This window comes from Babylonia areolata, chromosome 8 (assembly GCF_041734735.1).
Source record: "Babylonia areolata isolate BAREFJ2019XMU chromosome 8, ASM4173473v1, whole genome shotgun sequence".
Classification (NCBI taxonomy): domain Eukaryota; kingdom Metazoa; phylum Mollusca; class Gastropoda; order Neogastropoda; family Buccinidae; genus Babylonia; species Babylonia areolata.
This window is the reverse complement of record NC_134883.1, coordinates 28,536,976-28,552,686: the sequence shown is the minus strand read 5'-3', so window position 1 is coordinate 28,552,686 and position 15,711 is coordinate 28,536,976. Positions and strand designations below refer to the sequence as shown.

Here is a 15,711-nt window from a genome sequence, read left to right as displayed (position 1 = left end):
TGGTGAACACTATCATCATGACAGAACATGTTACAGTATAGACACAGAACCTTAATGGTGAACACTATCGTTATGACAGAACATGTCACAGTATAAACACAGAACCATAATGGTGAACACTACTGTTATGACAGAACATGTCACAGTATAGACACAGAACCATAATGGTGAACACTATCGTTATGACAGAACATGTCACAGAATAGATACAGAACCCCAATGGTGAACACTATCGTTATGACAGAACATGTTACAGAATAAACACAGAACCATAATGGTGAACACTACTGTTATGACAGAACATGTCACAGTATAAACACAGAACCATAATGGTGAACACTATCGTTATGACAGAACATGTCACAGTATAAACACAGAACCATAATGGTGAACACTATTGTCATGACTGAACATGTCACAGTATAGACAGAACCATAAATGGTGAACACTATCGTCATGACAGAACATGTCACAGTATAGACACAGAACCATAATGGTGAACACTATCATTATGACAGAACATGTTACAGAATAAACACAGAACCCCAATGGTGAACACTATCATCATGACAGAACATGTCACAGTATAAACACAGAACCATAACGCAAACACTATTGTTATGACTGAACATGTCACAGTATAGACAGAACCAGAACGGTGAGCACTATCATCATGACAGAACATGTCACAGGATAAACACAGAACCATAATGGTGAACACAATCATGACAGTACATGTCAGAGTATGAACAAAGAACCATAAAGGTGAGCACTAGTGTTGTGACAGAGCACAGATCCTTAATGGTATTTACTGCATGGTCAAGACAGTACTGTCAACTACCTCGTAAGCACCCACACCTTCTTTGCACATTTTTAACCCTGAAGTTGTGGAAGGGCATTTACTGGGTACTTTACCCTTCGCAGGAGCCTAATCCCTTAGTCAGTTTTACTACAAACTACAGCCTGGGCATTTACACCATGAGTGAGAGGTCTCTTGTTAAACTCATGACATCAGTAGGATAATCCAGTGCCAAGAGTTTAAACTGTAAAGATTTGTTTCACGGCATACTGGTGACCGGTATTGACTTGAATAACTGTATGTCCAGAGACAGACCTACCGTTCTCTGCAAACAGTTTAAAACAAAACGATAGTTACTGATACAAGACACTGTGTCGTGGAGTGAGGTCATGGTCGCCCATGGTTTTTTCAGTGACAACACACTGACACCTCATGCAGGCGTTCTGTTCTTTATCTCAGGATCTAAATCTGTACCGCTTTGTATAGTAACACGATCCTAAGCAACAAAACTGGATTTTTATTATTTCATGATTTTCTTTCTGTATAGTAACACGATCATAAGCAACAAAACTGGATTTTTATTATTTCATTATTTTCTTTTTTCAAGTGGGGGTGGGTGGGAGGGGGGTAGGTGCAAGGTATTCTACCCTACGCAGAGTTTTTAATCCAAAATGGGTGGTGGGCATTAACTAGATACTGGGCGTTTACAAGTAGTTTACAGTAATTGTGACAGTGTGAGCACAGAACAATGATAGCATCCACTCTACTGTCATGATAGCGTAAAAGACAGTTTCAGCACTGAACCATAATGACAGTCATGACTTGTCATAACATTCTAAGTTACATCACTATTATCACAAGCAAACCAAAAATGAACTCATAGCAACAATCATAATGTTGGCATAATATTGGAAAGGCGGAAGGAGAGGAGTGGGCCCAAACTTCCTGTGCCGAGCCCTAGACACAATGGGTAAGATTTCACTTCCCTGGTGGGCATAAAAGGCTATGGGACCTTCAGCCTTTATCATCCTAATACCATCGGAACAAAGTGCAACTGGTCATAACAGATTATGACGAAACTGGGACATTTGGCGCCAATGCATAAGGACCCTGTTTTGAAGAGAAAAAGACAATGAAACCAGCACACACAGAGAAAACTGCCGTCACCTTGGGCGCTGAACTGACGTCACTCCTGGCCGACAGAGCCTCTGACTCGGCAGCTGCTGCATCCTTCTCCTTGCTGGCCTGACTGTTCACTGCCGGTCTGCTGGGTAACAGCTTCTTCTTCTTCTTTTTCTTCCTCCCTTCCTCAGCCGCCGCTGGGGGGTCCTTCGCCTGTGTGATAATCATATTAATGATGGCGACTGATGCTCACACCTCCTAGGCAGGAGCTTGTGAAGTTTACAATAAAAAGTTACAAATACCAGCTGCTGTGGTGAAGTTGTTAGCGTGTACTATGGTTTGTGACTTAACCACATATCAAAGTTAGTTTGTTATCTGCAATAAATGGTGTATCAAGCATGCAGCTGTGTGCATTGCTTTGCATCTGGTCTGTGTATGTGACAGCAGTGTATTGGTCAGTTACTGGGGTTTTTCTGGGTGAGTGTAAAATGTCACCATAGTTTATTACTGCCTCTTTTTGGAACATTCTGAGGAATATGGATGCATGTTTTAAAAAAAAAAAAGCAAAAAAAGCTTGTTTTGATAGATTTTCTTTAAAGTGTCCTCTTACACCTGCTCTTCTTTTTTTTTTTCTTTTTTTTTTGGGGGGGGTCAATTTTGTTTCATGTTAGCTATTAGACTTTTCTTCTTCACTCTCACCACTTTGCTAATGATCACAGTTATCTGCTGATTCTTCTCCTTACACCAGATGTGTCAGAAACACTGGAAAGGACTGTCAGCAGTTGAGGACAGCTGCAATTTTCAGCCAATACTATCAAAACCAGAGTGTACTCAGATCAAATGAAAGTGAGGGCCTGCATGTGCTAAAAATATTGTGATTTTCATAGAATCTTTAAAAAAAAAAAAAAAAAAAAAAAAAGGGTGCCAAGAATGTTTTACACATATGTGCTGTTCACAGTGTGCTAACGATGAACACTATTCCCATGCACTGGCACACAGACTAACATATGCACAAGCACTCATATACACATCTGACACACAAACACATACACATTCTGCACTGTTTTGTCATTTATTTATCACTACCAAGCAACAAGTTTCTTCCTCTTCTTCGTTTGTGGGCTGCGACTCCCATGTTCACCTGTATATATGAATGGGCTCTTACCTGTATGACCGTCTTTCCCCTGCCATGTGTGTAGGCAGTCACACTCCGTTTTGGGGGTGGGGGGAATAAACGATGAATGATTTGGGAAATCCACACCTGACCTAGGCTATGAACCCAGAACTCCAGACTAAAACACCTGATGCTCATTATTCGAGCTCAACACAGCGATACACCAAGCTGCAGGATGAACAAATCACAACCGGCTCAACACACTCGTACCTCCTTCGTGTCACTGGCCTTGACCGTGTCTTCCTTCTCGCTGTCTGACTGGGCCGTGTTGCCCTTAGCAACGATGGCGTTCTCGTCGATTGGCTCCAGCTCCTTGGGGGCCAGATTGGAGGGCCGTCGAGCGTGACCTGGCTTGAAGGCTGGGGCGTCACCACAGTTGTTGACCGCCATGTTCCTGGATGGGGCACCGCTGTCAGGTTCATCCCTGCAGCCACACATCATTGTAATGTAATGTAATGTACTGTATTGCATTGTACTGTACTGTATTGTACTGTACTGTGTTGCATTGTACTGTATTGTACTGTCCTGTACTGTATTGTACTATACTGTGTTACATTGTACTGTACTGTACTGTACTGTACTGTATTGCATTGTACTGTCCTGTACTGTATTGTACTATACTGTGTTGCATTGTACTGTACTGTACTGAATTGCATTGTACTGTATTGTACTGTACCGTATTGCATTGTACTGTCCTGTACTGTATCGTATTGTACTCTATTGTACTGTATTGTACTTTACTGTACTGAATTGTATTGTACTGTATTGCATTGTACTGTATTGAATTGTCTTCTCTTGTATTGCACTGCCTTGTGTTGTGTTGTGTTGTATTGTATTGTGTTGTGTTGTGTTGTGTTGTATTGTATTGTTTTGTATTGCATTGCATTGTGTTGCATTGCATTGTATCGCATGTCACAACAGATTTCCCTGTTCGAAATTCGGACTGCTCTCCCCAGGGAGAGCGCATCACTTACAGAGCAGCACCACAATTTTTGCTCTCTCTCTCTCTCCCTCTCTCTCTCTGCCTGCAGGTGTATTTGCTTTCCAATCAAAGTGGATTTTTCTGCAGAATTTTGTCAGGGACAACCCTTTTGTTGCCATGGGTTCTTTTACGTGCGCTAAATGCAAGCTGCACCTGGGACCTTGGAGTCTCATCTGACTGATTAGCATCCAGACCACCATTCAAGGTCTTTTCTAAGAGGAGAAAATACTGGCAAGTGTGGGATTCGAACCAGTGCACTCAGATTCTCTCACTTCCTAGGCGAGTGCGTTATCACAAGGCCAACAGTTACAAGGCAAAACACTTAGTATAATTATGGCAATAAAAGACAAATGCTGAGCTTACAAATAGAGAAAGTCTTTAAGTACATTTGGTAGGTCGATCAAATTCTTTTCGCCGTTTTTCTTTTTGAGTGAAACACCATCAACCACCATTTCTTCTCAAAATGAAAATGGTGGACCTTGTGTGAGGGAGTGTGCTGATCGGTCATACAACACATCACACTCACCTTTCCGAAGCCTCTTTCTGCACTGCCACCGCCGCTTGTGAAAAACTGGCACGCTGAGGAACACCTGACGCTCGGGACTCCTCAGCTGCTGATGAGGGGAGACCACTGCTGCCACTAGCAGGTCTTACAGGTGGTTTGGCAGAAGCTGCGTTGTTGCTGCATGGCTGGCTGGCTGCCGATGAAGGGAGACCACTGCTGCCACTACCAGGTCTTAAAGGTGGTTTGGAGGAGGCTGCATTGTTACTGCATGACTGGCCAGCCCCAGAGGCTGCGGCTGATGATGCCGTTGAAGATCTGCTTGGACTGGCAGGGGCTGCGTTGTTACTGGACAGCTGACTGACGGCAGATACCCCTGTTGGTGCGGGCGAAGGTCGGCTGGAACTGGCCGAGGGAGGTCTTCGGTTGGCTGGGTCCCCTGGCTGCCGAGTTCGAGCCCTGAAAAAGTTGAGTGCAATGAAGTATATTTTACTCTCTCTCTCTTTTTTGTTTTTCTTATGTTTTTCATTATGCTTAATAAAAAAAAAAAGTAATATACAGAGTCAATTTTCGAAATGCACTGCTTTCCAGTATACTATAGTTTTACTCCTGCTACTTTGCCACTCTGGGACTTTGTGCATTTGTTTGCATAGCATCTTTTTAGACCAAAGCAATCAAACCATGACAGGAACTTCTGATCTTCCCCCCCCCCCCCCCCCCCCGCCCCCCCTTTATCAAGGATTATAAAATTACATCTAAATATGCTTCCAATTCCACATCACTTTTCTTCTTCTTCTGCATCCATGGGCTGCAACTCCAATGTTCACTCGTACATACACGAGTGGGCTTTTACGTGTATGATCGTTTCTACCCCACCATGTATGCAGCCATACTCTGTTTTCAGAGGGTGTGCATGCTGGGTATGCTCTTGTTTCCATAACCCATCGAACGCTGACATGGATTACAGGATCTTTAATGTGCGTATTTGATCTTCTGCTTGCATATACACACAAAGGGAGTTCAGGCACTGGCAGGTCTGCAGGTATGTTGACCTGGGAGATGGGAAAAATCTCCACCCTTTACCCACCAGGTGCAGTTACTGAGATTTGAACTTGGGACCCTCAGATTGAAAGTCCAACACTTTAACCACTCGGCTATAGCGCCCGTCAGTCTAGGGGTTTAAGCCTGTGTGCTGAAACGGACCCTCTCTTGGTGTCCTCCAGGAAGCGTGCAATGTTCTGCTTGATGTAGGGGTCTCGCAGGAGCCGGTTGACGCTGGGTCGCTTCTCAGGGTCCTGGTGCAGCATGCCTCGCATCAGGATGTGGAGCTCTTGGCCGTACTGCCGAGGCATCGCAGGCACCTGGCACAGACAATACGCACACCTGTCACAGTTGTTTTTAAAAAATGTTATTTATTCATTTTTAGCTTCTTTTTTTTGTTGCTAATCTCTGACAGTTGTATTTCCATGAAATGAAAGTGTATACATGCATATATACATACAGTAACTTAACCCCTTAATCACCATAGAACATAGTATGTATGTATATAGTGATGTGACAGATGACGTCATCAAAAGAATTATATTTCCATGAAATGAAAGTTCATACTTACACACATACATACATACATACATGCATACATACATGCATACATACGTACAGTAACTTAACCCCTTGACCACCATAGAACATAGTAGGTATGTATATTGTGACGTGATGTCATCAAAAGAATTATATTTCCATGAAATGAAAGTTCATACATACATACATAGAAACATACATACATACATACATATATACAGTAACTTTACCCCTTGAGTGCAAAAGAACGTAGAACATGTGTACACAGTGATGTTACAGATGATGTCAATAAGGGAAATAACTCTGGGAGGCTGAAACTTCACAAATTTGATCTGCAGCAGTTCATCCAGATCATTTTCTCAGTTTTTTGGCTGATTGTTCCAGGTACTGATTTATGACTTAAAACAACACTTTATACACAAGGTTTTTTCTTGGCACTGAGGGAGGTTAAACAAACATAGAAGCAGACAAAATATGCAACATAACAGCACTCACTAATGAAGAAGAATAGTGATAGGGAGAATATATACGTGTGTGTTTGTGTGTGTGATGTGTGTGTGTGTGTGTGTGTTTGTGTGTGTGTGTGTATTTGTGTCTTTGTTTGGGGGGAGGGGGGTGATGCATGCATGAATGTGCGTGAGACAGATAAAAACTGAAAAGAACACCATACCTTGCCCCGTAAGATTTTGTAAACCAGAGAGTTCATGTCTTTGGCATTGAAAGCGTGCTTCAAGGTGGTCATTTCATATACGCAGCACCCAAGCGCCCAAACATCTGACTGCAAACATCCAAGCAAAATGTTAGGTTTGATGACATTATAGCCTGGAAACAAATGACGATGACAAAATATGAAAACAACTAATGATAATGAAAAGTCAATAATCATTCAGTTAATGAAATGTCAATGATCATTTTGTTAATCTTCCTGAGTCACCTAAAATGCAATGAGATTCAGAAGCTATCTTTTTTTATATCTTTGTATCACTCTAAAGTTGATTGAATCTTTATGTGACAACTTATCCTATTGTTTTTTTTTTATTCACTCAATACTTTATCCAACACCGGCTGTGAATCTGTATGCAATGAAGTGACCCTGTATTTGTAAGCTAAAAACATGACCTTGTGGTTATACGTCTGTACACAAATACGCACTAAACTAAGCATAAAATACACTGAACTGACCTTAAGCTTCGCATAAATCAGTACATACTGAACTGACCTTGTGGTTGTAAGCTATGAACACAATGAAATGACATGTATTTGTAAGCTACATATTTGCACAAATACATACTGAACTGACCTTGCAGCTGCACATAAATACACACTGTACTGACCATGGCTGTACATGAATTTTTATGTGTATACTGAACTGACCTTGTGATTCTAAGCAACATACACAATGAAAATAATGAGCAAATGACCATGACCATGTACCTGTAAGCTAAGAACATGATACACAATGAAATGAGAAAATGACCATGACCATGTACCTGTAAGCTAAGAACATGATACACAATGAAATGAGCAAATGGCCATGACCTTGTACCTGTAAGCTAAGAACATGATACACAATGAAATGAGCAAATGACCATGACCATGTACCTGTAAGCTAAGAACATGATACACAATGAAATGAGCAAATGACCATGACCATGTACCTGTAAGCTAAGAACATGACACACAATGAAAGGAGCAAATGACCATGACCATGTACCTGTAAGCTAAGAACATGACCTTGTGGTTAAAAGCTGTACATGCAAGGATCCAAGAACTGACCTTGTGGTTGTAGGGCTTGTTTGAGAAGAGCTCAGGACTCATGTAGTAGGGTGTACCAATCAGTGTGGTGGCCATGTCAGTTGCTCCATCCAGTACTCTGCAATACATACATTTTTATAAATTATATTTATCTTGATCAAATAAAAATTGAGAACAAACACGTATCTTACAGTACATGCGCCTTATAATATATTTTTGCAATTTGCTTTCCATTCTAAAACTGACCAAAACGGAAAGTACAAAACCATTAACTTCCTACAACGGTACAAGTAATATTGATCATGATAATTATTGTACATTTGTGTTAGACAGAACTTTTACAGTCTATTAATTTAGGTTTCTCATATTCAATTGCTCTGATTCTGATCGTCAAAAAGGTTTCATGGGTGGCTAATTTGAAATATCTCTTCCCTATTGTATTTAATATTCTTAACAGACCCCCCTCCCAAAAAAGTCATGGTTAAGAAAAAGGCTTATTTTCCCACATAGATGATTTGATAATACTGGGTTGTTTTTCTTTTTATTGTTCCAGAGATCAAATCAAATCAAATCAAATCAAAAACACTTTATTAATCCACATGGAAATTAAGTTGTGCAATCACAGGCTCATTGTAAACACTGGCATAAAATCATGCGCAACATAAGAAGAGATTAAAACTAGTCAAATAAGAATTCCCAATAGCTGACGATATACTACCCCCCCCCCCCCCCCACACACACACACATACTCATGTTAAGACAATAGGGTATTGCACAACAATATTAACAAATGAAAACATCCAACAAAAAAAGAGTATAAGATTACTAAAAATGACATGCGCGCGCGCACGCACACACACCCACACACACATACACACACATGCACACACACACACACGCGCACACACACACGTTAAGACCATAAGGTATTGTACAACAATACATAAATAAAAACATCAAGGGAATAAATCGTATATATAAGTAAAATGCACACACACACACACACACACACACACACACACACACACTCACACACACACAAACAACGTATGTATGCACATAACATATGTCACGCCAATAAGATTAGAACATTAACATTAAGATATATGAAATCCAAGTAAAATAAGAAAATATTTAAAAATCACTTCCGATCACACACACACAAAAATGCTTGCTTGCCTGTGCTCACCCGCTCAGTCCCACATGCACGCATAATGTCTGCTCCCATACACTCGTCTGCTGGTGAAGTTCAGGTGTTGCTGTGGCGAGGAGGCTTGGGGGGTGGGAGGGTTCACTTAGTGTATTGGATGTTTTGATTGTGTGCGCGAATGGCTGTAGGAATAAATGAATTAATGTATCGAGATGTTCTTGCGCGTGGAGCTCTAAACCTACCACTTATGTCTGACCTTCTGCTATTAATGTCATCATGTAGTGGGTGTCTTACGTCGGTCAAAATTGTTATTAGTCTGTCAGTCAGTTTTCTATTGTGCATGTCGCTAAAGGTGTCTTGTCTTATACCCACCACCCCACCCGCTTTCCTAATGACTTTTTCCAACCTGTCTTTGTCATGTTTGGTCAGGTTTCCCCCCCAGCACACGGCTCCGTATGTTAAAACACTACAGACAACAGTGATTTTTGTACCACTGAAAAATTTGTGGCTGGAGTCCAAGGGATGCTTCACCAAAGTGAGTGTCTTAAAACAAAAACAAACTGAAATACAGTGGAATAAAACTCTGAAAAAGAAGAAGAAGAAATGGGAATCTGTATAAACTATAGCACAATATAGAAATACCCACACACAAGTCAAGTCCAATGCTAAATTCTAGAAATGTACTTGCCAGAAAAAAAAAAAACAACTGGCTTACCTGGCTATGCCTAGATCCCCAACTTTGATGATTTTGCTTTTTGTGAGGAAAATGTTCTGTGTCTTAAGGTCTCTGTGCAGAATGTTGCGTTCATGCATGTACTGAAAAAAACAAGAAAAATGAACGCAGTGTACAACAGTTATTGTACAGTATGATATTAAACAGGCTATCACAACAGCTCAATGAAACACAAACAACATTCTTTTTTTCCTTTTTTTAAAATTCATCTAACAATCCTGAACTGTACTTTATAACATTATCTAATCAGGACGCTTCAGAACAGATGACAACTTGAAAAGAAATCTCCTGCTGAGTCTATATTCCAATAACTTTTAACCAGCTAATTCAACTCCAGATATAATTGACCAGAAGGTACACTTTCCTTTTTCTCGTGAGTAGTAATGCAGGTCTGATTAGAATGTGCAGCATTTGAGTGACCCTCTGATGGAAGATTTGGACCCCTTAAGTTGCCTGCCTCTTGTCTTCTTTGCAGTACCTCATAATTCTAGTACAGTGCAGTTCTGATCATTATTATCAATATTATTATCATTGAACAATGCTTTTATGGCACCTATCCTCAGTGAAAGATCAAGCTCTAAGTATTTAAGAAACATGGAGTCAATTGCACAACTGGCTGCCTAACTCGGGAGAGCAGACTAAGAACTGCCTTTGGATACTCATCATTCATTTCCTGTGTCATTCAGTCAGGCTTCAGTCACACACACACACACACACACACACACACACACAGACACACACACACACATACCAGTACAGTGGATTTTGCAACAAAATTTAGCCAGGAACAACTTTTTATTACCATGGGTTCATTCATACACATGAAGTGCATGCTGCACACGGGATCTCAGTTTATCTTCTCATTCAAATGGCTAGTGTCCAGTCCACCACTGAAGGGTCTAGCTGAGGGGGAGAAAATTCTGGCAAATGTGGGATTTGATCCTGCACCCTCAGATTCTCTCTCTTCCTAGGCAGACGCATTTCTACCACTAGGCCACCACTCCACTAGTACTAGTAGCTCTAAGGAACTTTCTGTAATAAGGCAGTTTTTGGTGGGTTTTTTTTACCAATCACTTACCTGTAAGGCCATAGCAATCTGAACAAACCACTCCACCACCTGACGCTCCTCAAGCAGTTGCCCTTTCTGTTCCTTCAGTTTGGTGTACAGGTCCCCTCCCTCGCAGTACTGCATGGCGATGTACAGCATGCCCTCAGCCGTTTCAAACGACTGCTTGTACGAGACGATGTTGGGGTGCTTCAGCTTCTGTAGCAACCTGGCTTCCTGCTCCGCTGAGGACCGCTCTCTTTTGGAGGCTTTCTGGAGGTTGATGCGCTTTAGGACATACTGGGGAGAAATGAAAAGTGTTTTGTTTATGTGGTATAACTCTGTGTGTGTGTGTGTGTGTGTGTGTGTGTGTGTGTGTGTGTGTGTGTGTGTGTGTGTGTGTGTGCATGGATATTTGCAATGAGATTCTTCTGCTTTGTGAGTGCCATTTATTACAATCAACTATTATTCTTGTTGCATTTGTGTGTGTGCTTAAGTGTTCCCATGTGCGTGTGCATGGATATATATGTGTGTTTGAGTGTTTACATGATCCACATGGGTTAGAATGCTTGCATATGTGTATGGATGCACAGTAACTCTTCATGTAACTCTGAAGGACAGCATCAGACAGATAGGACAGCAGGCTGATGGACACTGTGTGGAGATGAAACAGAGCAGCAGGGAGACAGGCATGGAAGATCATACAGTACAAAGGCACTTGTAACAGAAAATAGCTGCTACAAATGGAAGACATCCTGATGTGTAGTATCTCACTGCTACTAATGCAAGGCATCAACTGATCAAGATGTGTACTGTCTCAAAATCACCCGAGTCAAACATGGTCATTTAAAAGTGCAACAAATGGAAACAAAGGGTTCTGATTATTTCACCAGGGACTGCCTGACATGTAAATCATCCAACATGGTGTGTCACAGACTGTCAGAAGAGTGAAAGAGAGTAGTATGTTGGTGAAACAGGACAGACACTATAGAAAAGATTATATGGACATATATAAATATATACATATATATACATATATATACACACACACACACACACACACACACACGTACAACATCAGACACAAATACGCAAACACTTACTTGGATCCTGACAAACAGAAAGAAAGAAAGAGGATATAGAGTGGTGACTAAACACTTCAGTGAGAGAGGACATCAAATTGCTGACAATATTAATACTGACAATTAAAGACATGCATTACACAGCCATCATATCCACATAAAAAAACATCCATTCTGGCACCACCAAAGTACAAACCAACTATCCTGATGGACCAGCCATCATGGTGAAGTGGTTAGTGTCATGGACTGACAGCTGGGAGGATGTGGGTTCGAATCCCAGTGGAGGTGGGTTTTTCAGCCCATGGCCAGCTCCTACCCAGAGTTGAGTGTGCTGTGGGCTTAAATGGGGAGACTGGGACCACACAGTCGAGTGTCATCCACTTCAAGGATGTGTCTTTGGGTGTGTTGCACTAATTACCTGACCAACACTGCAAGTGTCTGTATCTCTCGGGCCTGGTTAACACCGGGACATCATTATGACAGGAAGCATAGAGTACAGCCTTGTCACACAGTCCCAAACCAAAATAGACCTCCATAGCAACATCGTTATTGTCATCGTCATCCTCCTCCTCCTTCATCATCATCAATATAAACAAAATAGTCCTATAGTCTGTGGCCTTTCATGCCCTGCTCTCATGGTCATGGTGACCTCAGTTTTGATACCCCTCCACTTTCGTGCTTGGGGTGAGTCCTGTCAATGTCTTCAGTGTCGGCAGATTCATGGGGGATCGTTGTTTGAGGGACATGGTGGTGGTCTCCACTCTGGGAGGAACGCTCACTCAGTCTGGCTCCGTGACTATGCCATTATTGTCGTTAGTAGGGGGCTTAGTAGGTGGTGTCCTAAGTAAGTTAAATCAGAACAGGCACCACTGAACACCACCAAAGTGACTCAGCAGCAGTGCAGGGTCTCCTCTGGTGTGTGGCCTCCTGGCAACCTAACACTGATGGTTCCCTGCAGATTGCCGATGCTGGAACTGTGATGGATGAAACCGGGTGTGGCTGTGCATGGAGGAATCTAAATGAGCAGCGTGGGAGTAATGCCACTGAAACGGTGCAGATGATGGGGCAGCAAAAAGAACAAACAAACAAAAAAAAACCCAATATCCTGATGGACATGGGATGCCGATGGTACCTTTATGTTTCATCGTCTTTTTTGCATTTACATTGGGTGTGTGGCTCAGACAGAGAGAGAGAGAGAGACAGACAGACAGACAGACAGAGACAGAGACAGAGAGTGAGCAGTATTATGAGTATATAGCACATAAAATGTGTCGTACTAATCTACAAAGTCTATACCGATGGAAAAATAGGATTTTTTTTTCCTTCATTATTGTATTTTCTAGGTGAGATTTTTTTCAAACATAACTCTCATTGTGCGTAACAGATAGCAGCTGTAGAAGAACACAAATAGTGTGCACATATAACATGCACACATATCAGTATAACATATGGACCTATGCAAGTTCTTGTGCCAAAGGCCACTCCCATTCTCTGTTAGTCTCAATGTGAACATGTATGTATACACATTTCTATGACCTACTGACACTATTCCTCATTCCCTGTCTGACAGTAATGCTGATGACAGCTGAGGTTTTATCATATGATGCTGACACAAGTGACAGTCAGCACAGTGATGGTTTACTTTTTTATGTCTTGTCAGGCATCTTTGTGCATTTTTCTGAAGCAATTTATATAGGATTCTAACCCAGAACCTGACTCAAAACAAAAAGACAACAACATGCAAATCCATACTTCCCCTTTGCAAGCTGATGGGAAGTGCTAAGTAGGTATGAATTTAATTTGTGGGAATTTCTCCCCAACACTGTAACAATATTTCAACACTTGTTTGTTGTTTAACATTCCTCTTCCTTTGCACTGTTTATTATCAATATTTTAAAGTAGAAAGATAAAAGTAACCAGTTCATTATGTTCCTAAAGAGCAGTGGGCACTGCAGCTGCATCAGCAATCTAAGTTGCCAGTACTTGAATTATTTTCCAGGTGCCTGGCTGGCTCAAAAGTCAAATGGATGAACGCCAAGTTTGAACTGAATTGAATATGAAGTGTTGTAAGTTTGAATCACAGACACCAATGATTTATAAACCGATATATTTTCACTGCCATTTTGATGTGTTCTTGCTCTGGTAGTGTCAGAGTTGTGTTAAGGTTCTGCCCCCTGCTCCCATCCCCATACTGTCCAAGGATGGTTACTCTACTAGCAATATTTCCCGGTATGGGTATTCATGTTGCACCTGAAATTAACCTGAAACCTGACAGAACTGTAAGGCACATGAGCTGCACCTGAGCTTAACCACATAACCTTTCATTACATACCATTCCTGAAAAATCCTAACATGCTCACACTTCATAGTACGATGCATTGTGCTCATGTAACTATGCCAGCCACTCCCATCGTAGGTGAATATGGCTTCGAGTTAGTTTCAAGTTTAACCTATTTCTACCTAGATCATAAGTGACTACCAATACACACACACACACATACACACAAACACACACATGTACACACACACACACAGACACACACAAGGGTGAGTACCAGGGGGGGTTTGTAATCTGCCAGGTCAACAGATGTACAGACACTCTTGGGCCTAGTAGTAATGCCCCCTCACCCCTTTTCCAAATGTGGTGAAGTGTACAAAAGCAATAACAAACATTCATGTTAAAGGTCTTTGAATCCACAAAAAAGTTGAATGGGTCATTATAAAATGCCTGTTATCATGATTATACACCAATCATGGTAGTCATAACGAAGGTGGTTTTGAGTGTGCAACCTGAAGTATAAGAAACATCCTCAACAGCAAGTATAGACTCTTTTGTGAAATACTTTGAAAACCGATATATATGCTAAAATGGGTGTTCCCTGTTAAAAGAACATACTGTTCGTTATCAGATTGCTTCTATATACTCTTAGTCTTACGTTCCAGAGCTGACGTTTGAAATTAAAACTGTCAGTGGGTCATTGTGCAACACTTGTTTTCGCAGTAGTCTTTGTTACAAACTAAAACAACAGTTAGCTGTAAAATATAAATAACCGTATTCTTACCTGCTTTTTGTCTTTTTTGTGCTTTGCCAGCCATACTTCGCCGTAACTCCCCTTTCCTATCACCTTTATCTTATCAAACTCATTCATAGTCTGTGCCTTATTGTCCGACCTGAATTTGTTCGTCTGCCACTGATCATTTGAAGAGACAACTGTGACGATGCTCAAACCAACGAAGATTCCGAGGAATTTCACGTCATTTATGTAAACACTGGGGCATTGCTGTACTATGTGGTTCCATTCTTAACTCATACAGTCGACTGTTCATTACAAAGGTAATTATCTGAAAGTCAAAGGTAACCTCACAATATATACCACATTCAAAGCGTCCCAAACAACAAGTGCGTGACGATCTGATTCACAGGAAACGGAATGCATTGTGGTCTATGTTGTTGTGTTGTTTAGTAGTCGCGTCCCCTTGGTAAGAAACACAACTCTTCCATTTACCATAAGACGTATTTGAGATAAAGTTGTCTCCTATATTGGAATCTTTTTTTTAAATAATAGCTATAAAAAAATTTTTAAAAAAGAAAAAAAAGAAGCGTAATCAAACAAAAATAATCATTAACCGGGCATTTACTGAGATTCACCCAACACATGCAGTTTGCACACAAACTTGTCTACTATACCTTTTGACATATTATAATGAACACACACACACACACACACACACACACACACACAAATCATATCCTACAAATAGTTAAATTTAGTAATACCTTTACAG

The 15,711-nt window shown here is 41.1% G+C and overlaps 1 protein-coding gene across 1 annotated transcript in view; it reads right to left on the bottom strand.

Annotated features, from left to right (window-relative positions):
* The window catches only part of LOC143285126 (uncharacterized), a 28,282-nt gene extending 12,958 nt beyond the window's left edge, over positions 1-15,324 (bottom strand). Inside the window, exons 1-9 of the mRNA XM_076592347.1 lie at positions 14,988-15,324; positions 10,877-11,143; positions 9,781-9,881; positions 7,937-8,033; positions 6,831-6,938; positions 5,783-5,940; positions 4,604-5,038; positions 3,306-3,519; positions 1,967-2,134 (exon numbers count right to left, since the gene is read on the bottom strand). Coding sequence (XP_076448462.1) covers positions 1,967-2,134; positions 3,306-3,519; positions 4,604-5,038; positions 5,783-5,940; positions 6,831-6,938; positions 7,937-8,033; positions 9,781-9,881; positions 10,877-11,143; positions 14,988-15,074 — 1,635 coding nt within the window. The 5' untranslated portion in view covers positions 15,075-15,324. The remainder of the gene's footprint in view (positions 1-1,966; positions 2,135-3,305; positions 3,520-4,603; positions 5,039-5,782; positions 5,941-6,830; positions 6,939-7,936; positions 8,034-9,780; positions 9,882-10,876; positions 11,144-14,987) is intronic.
* Positions 15,325-15,711: the final 387 nt, after the last annotated feature.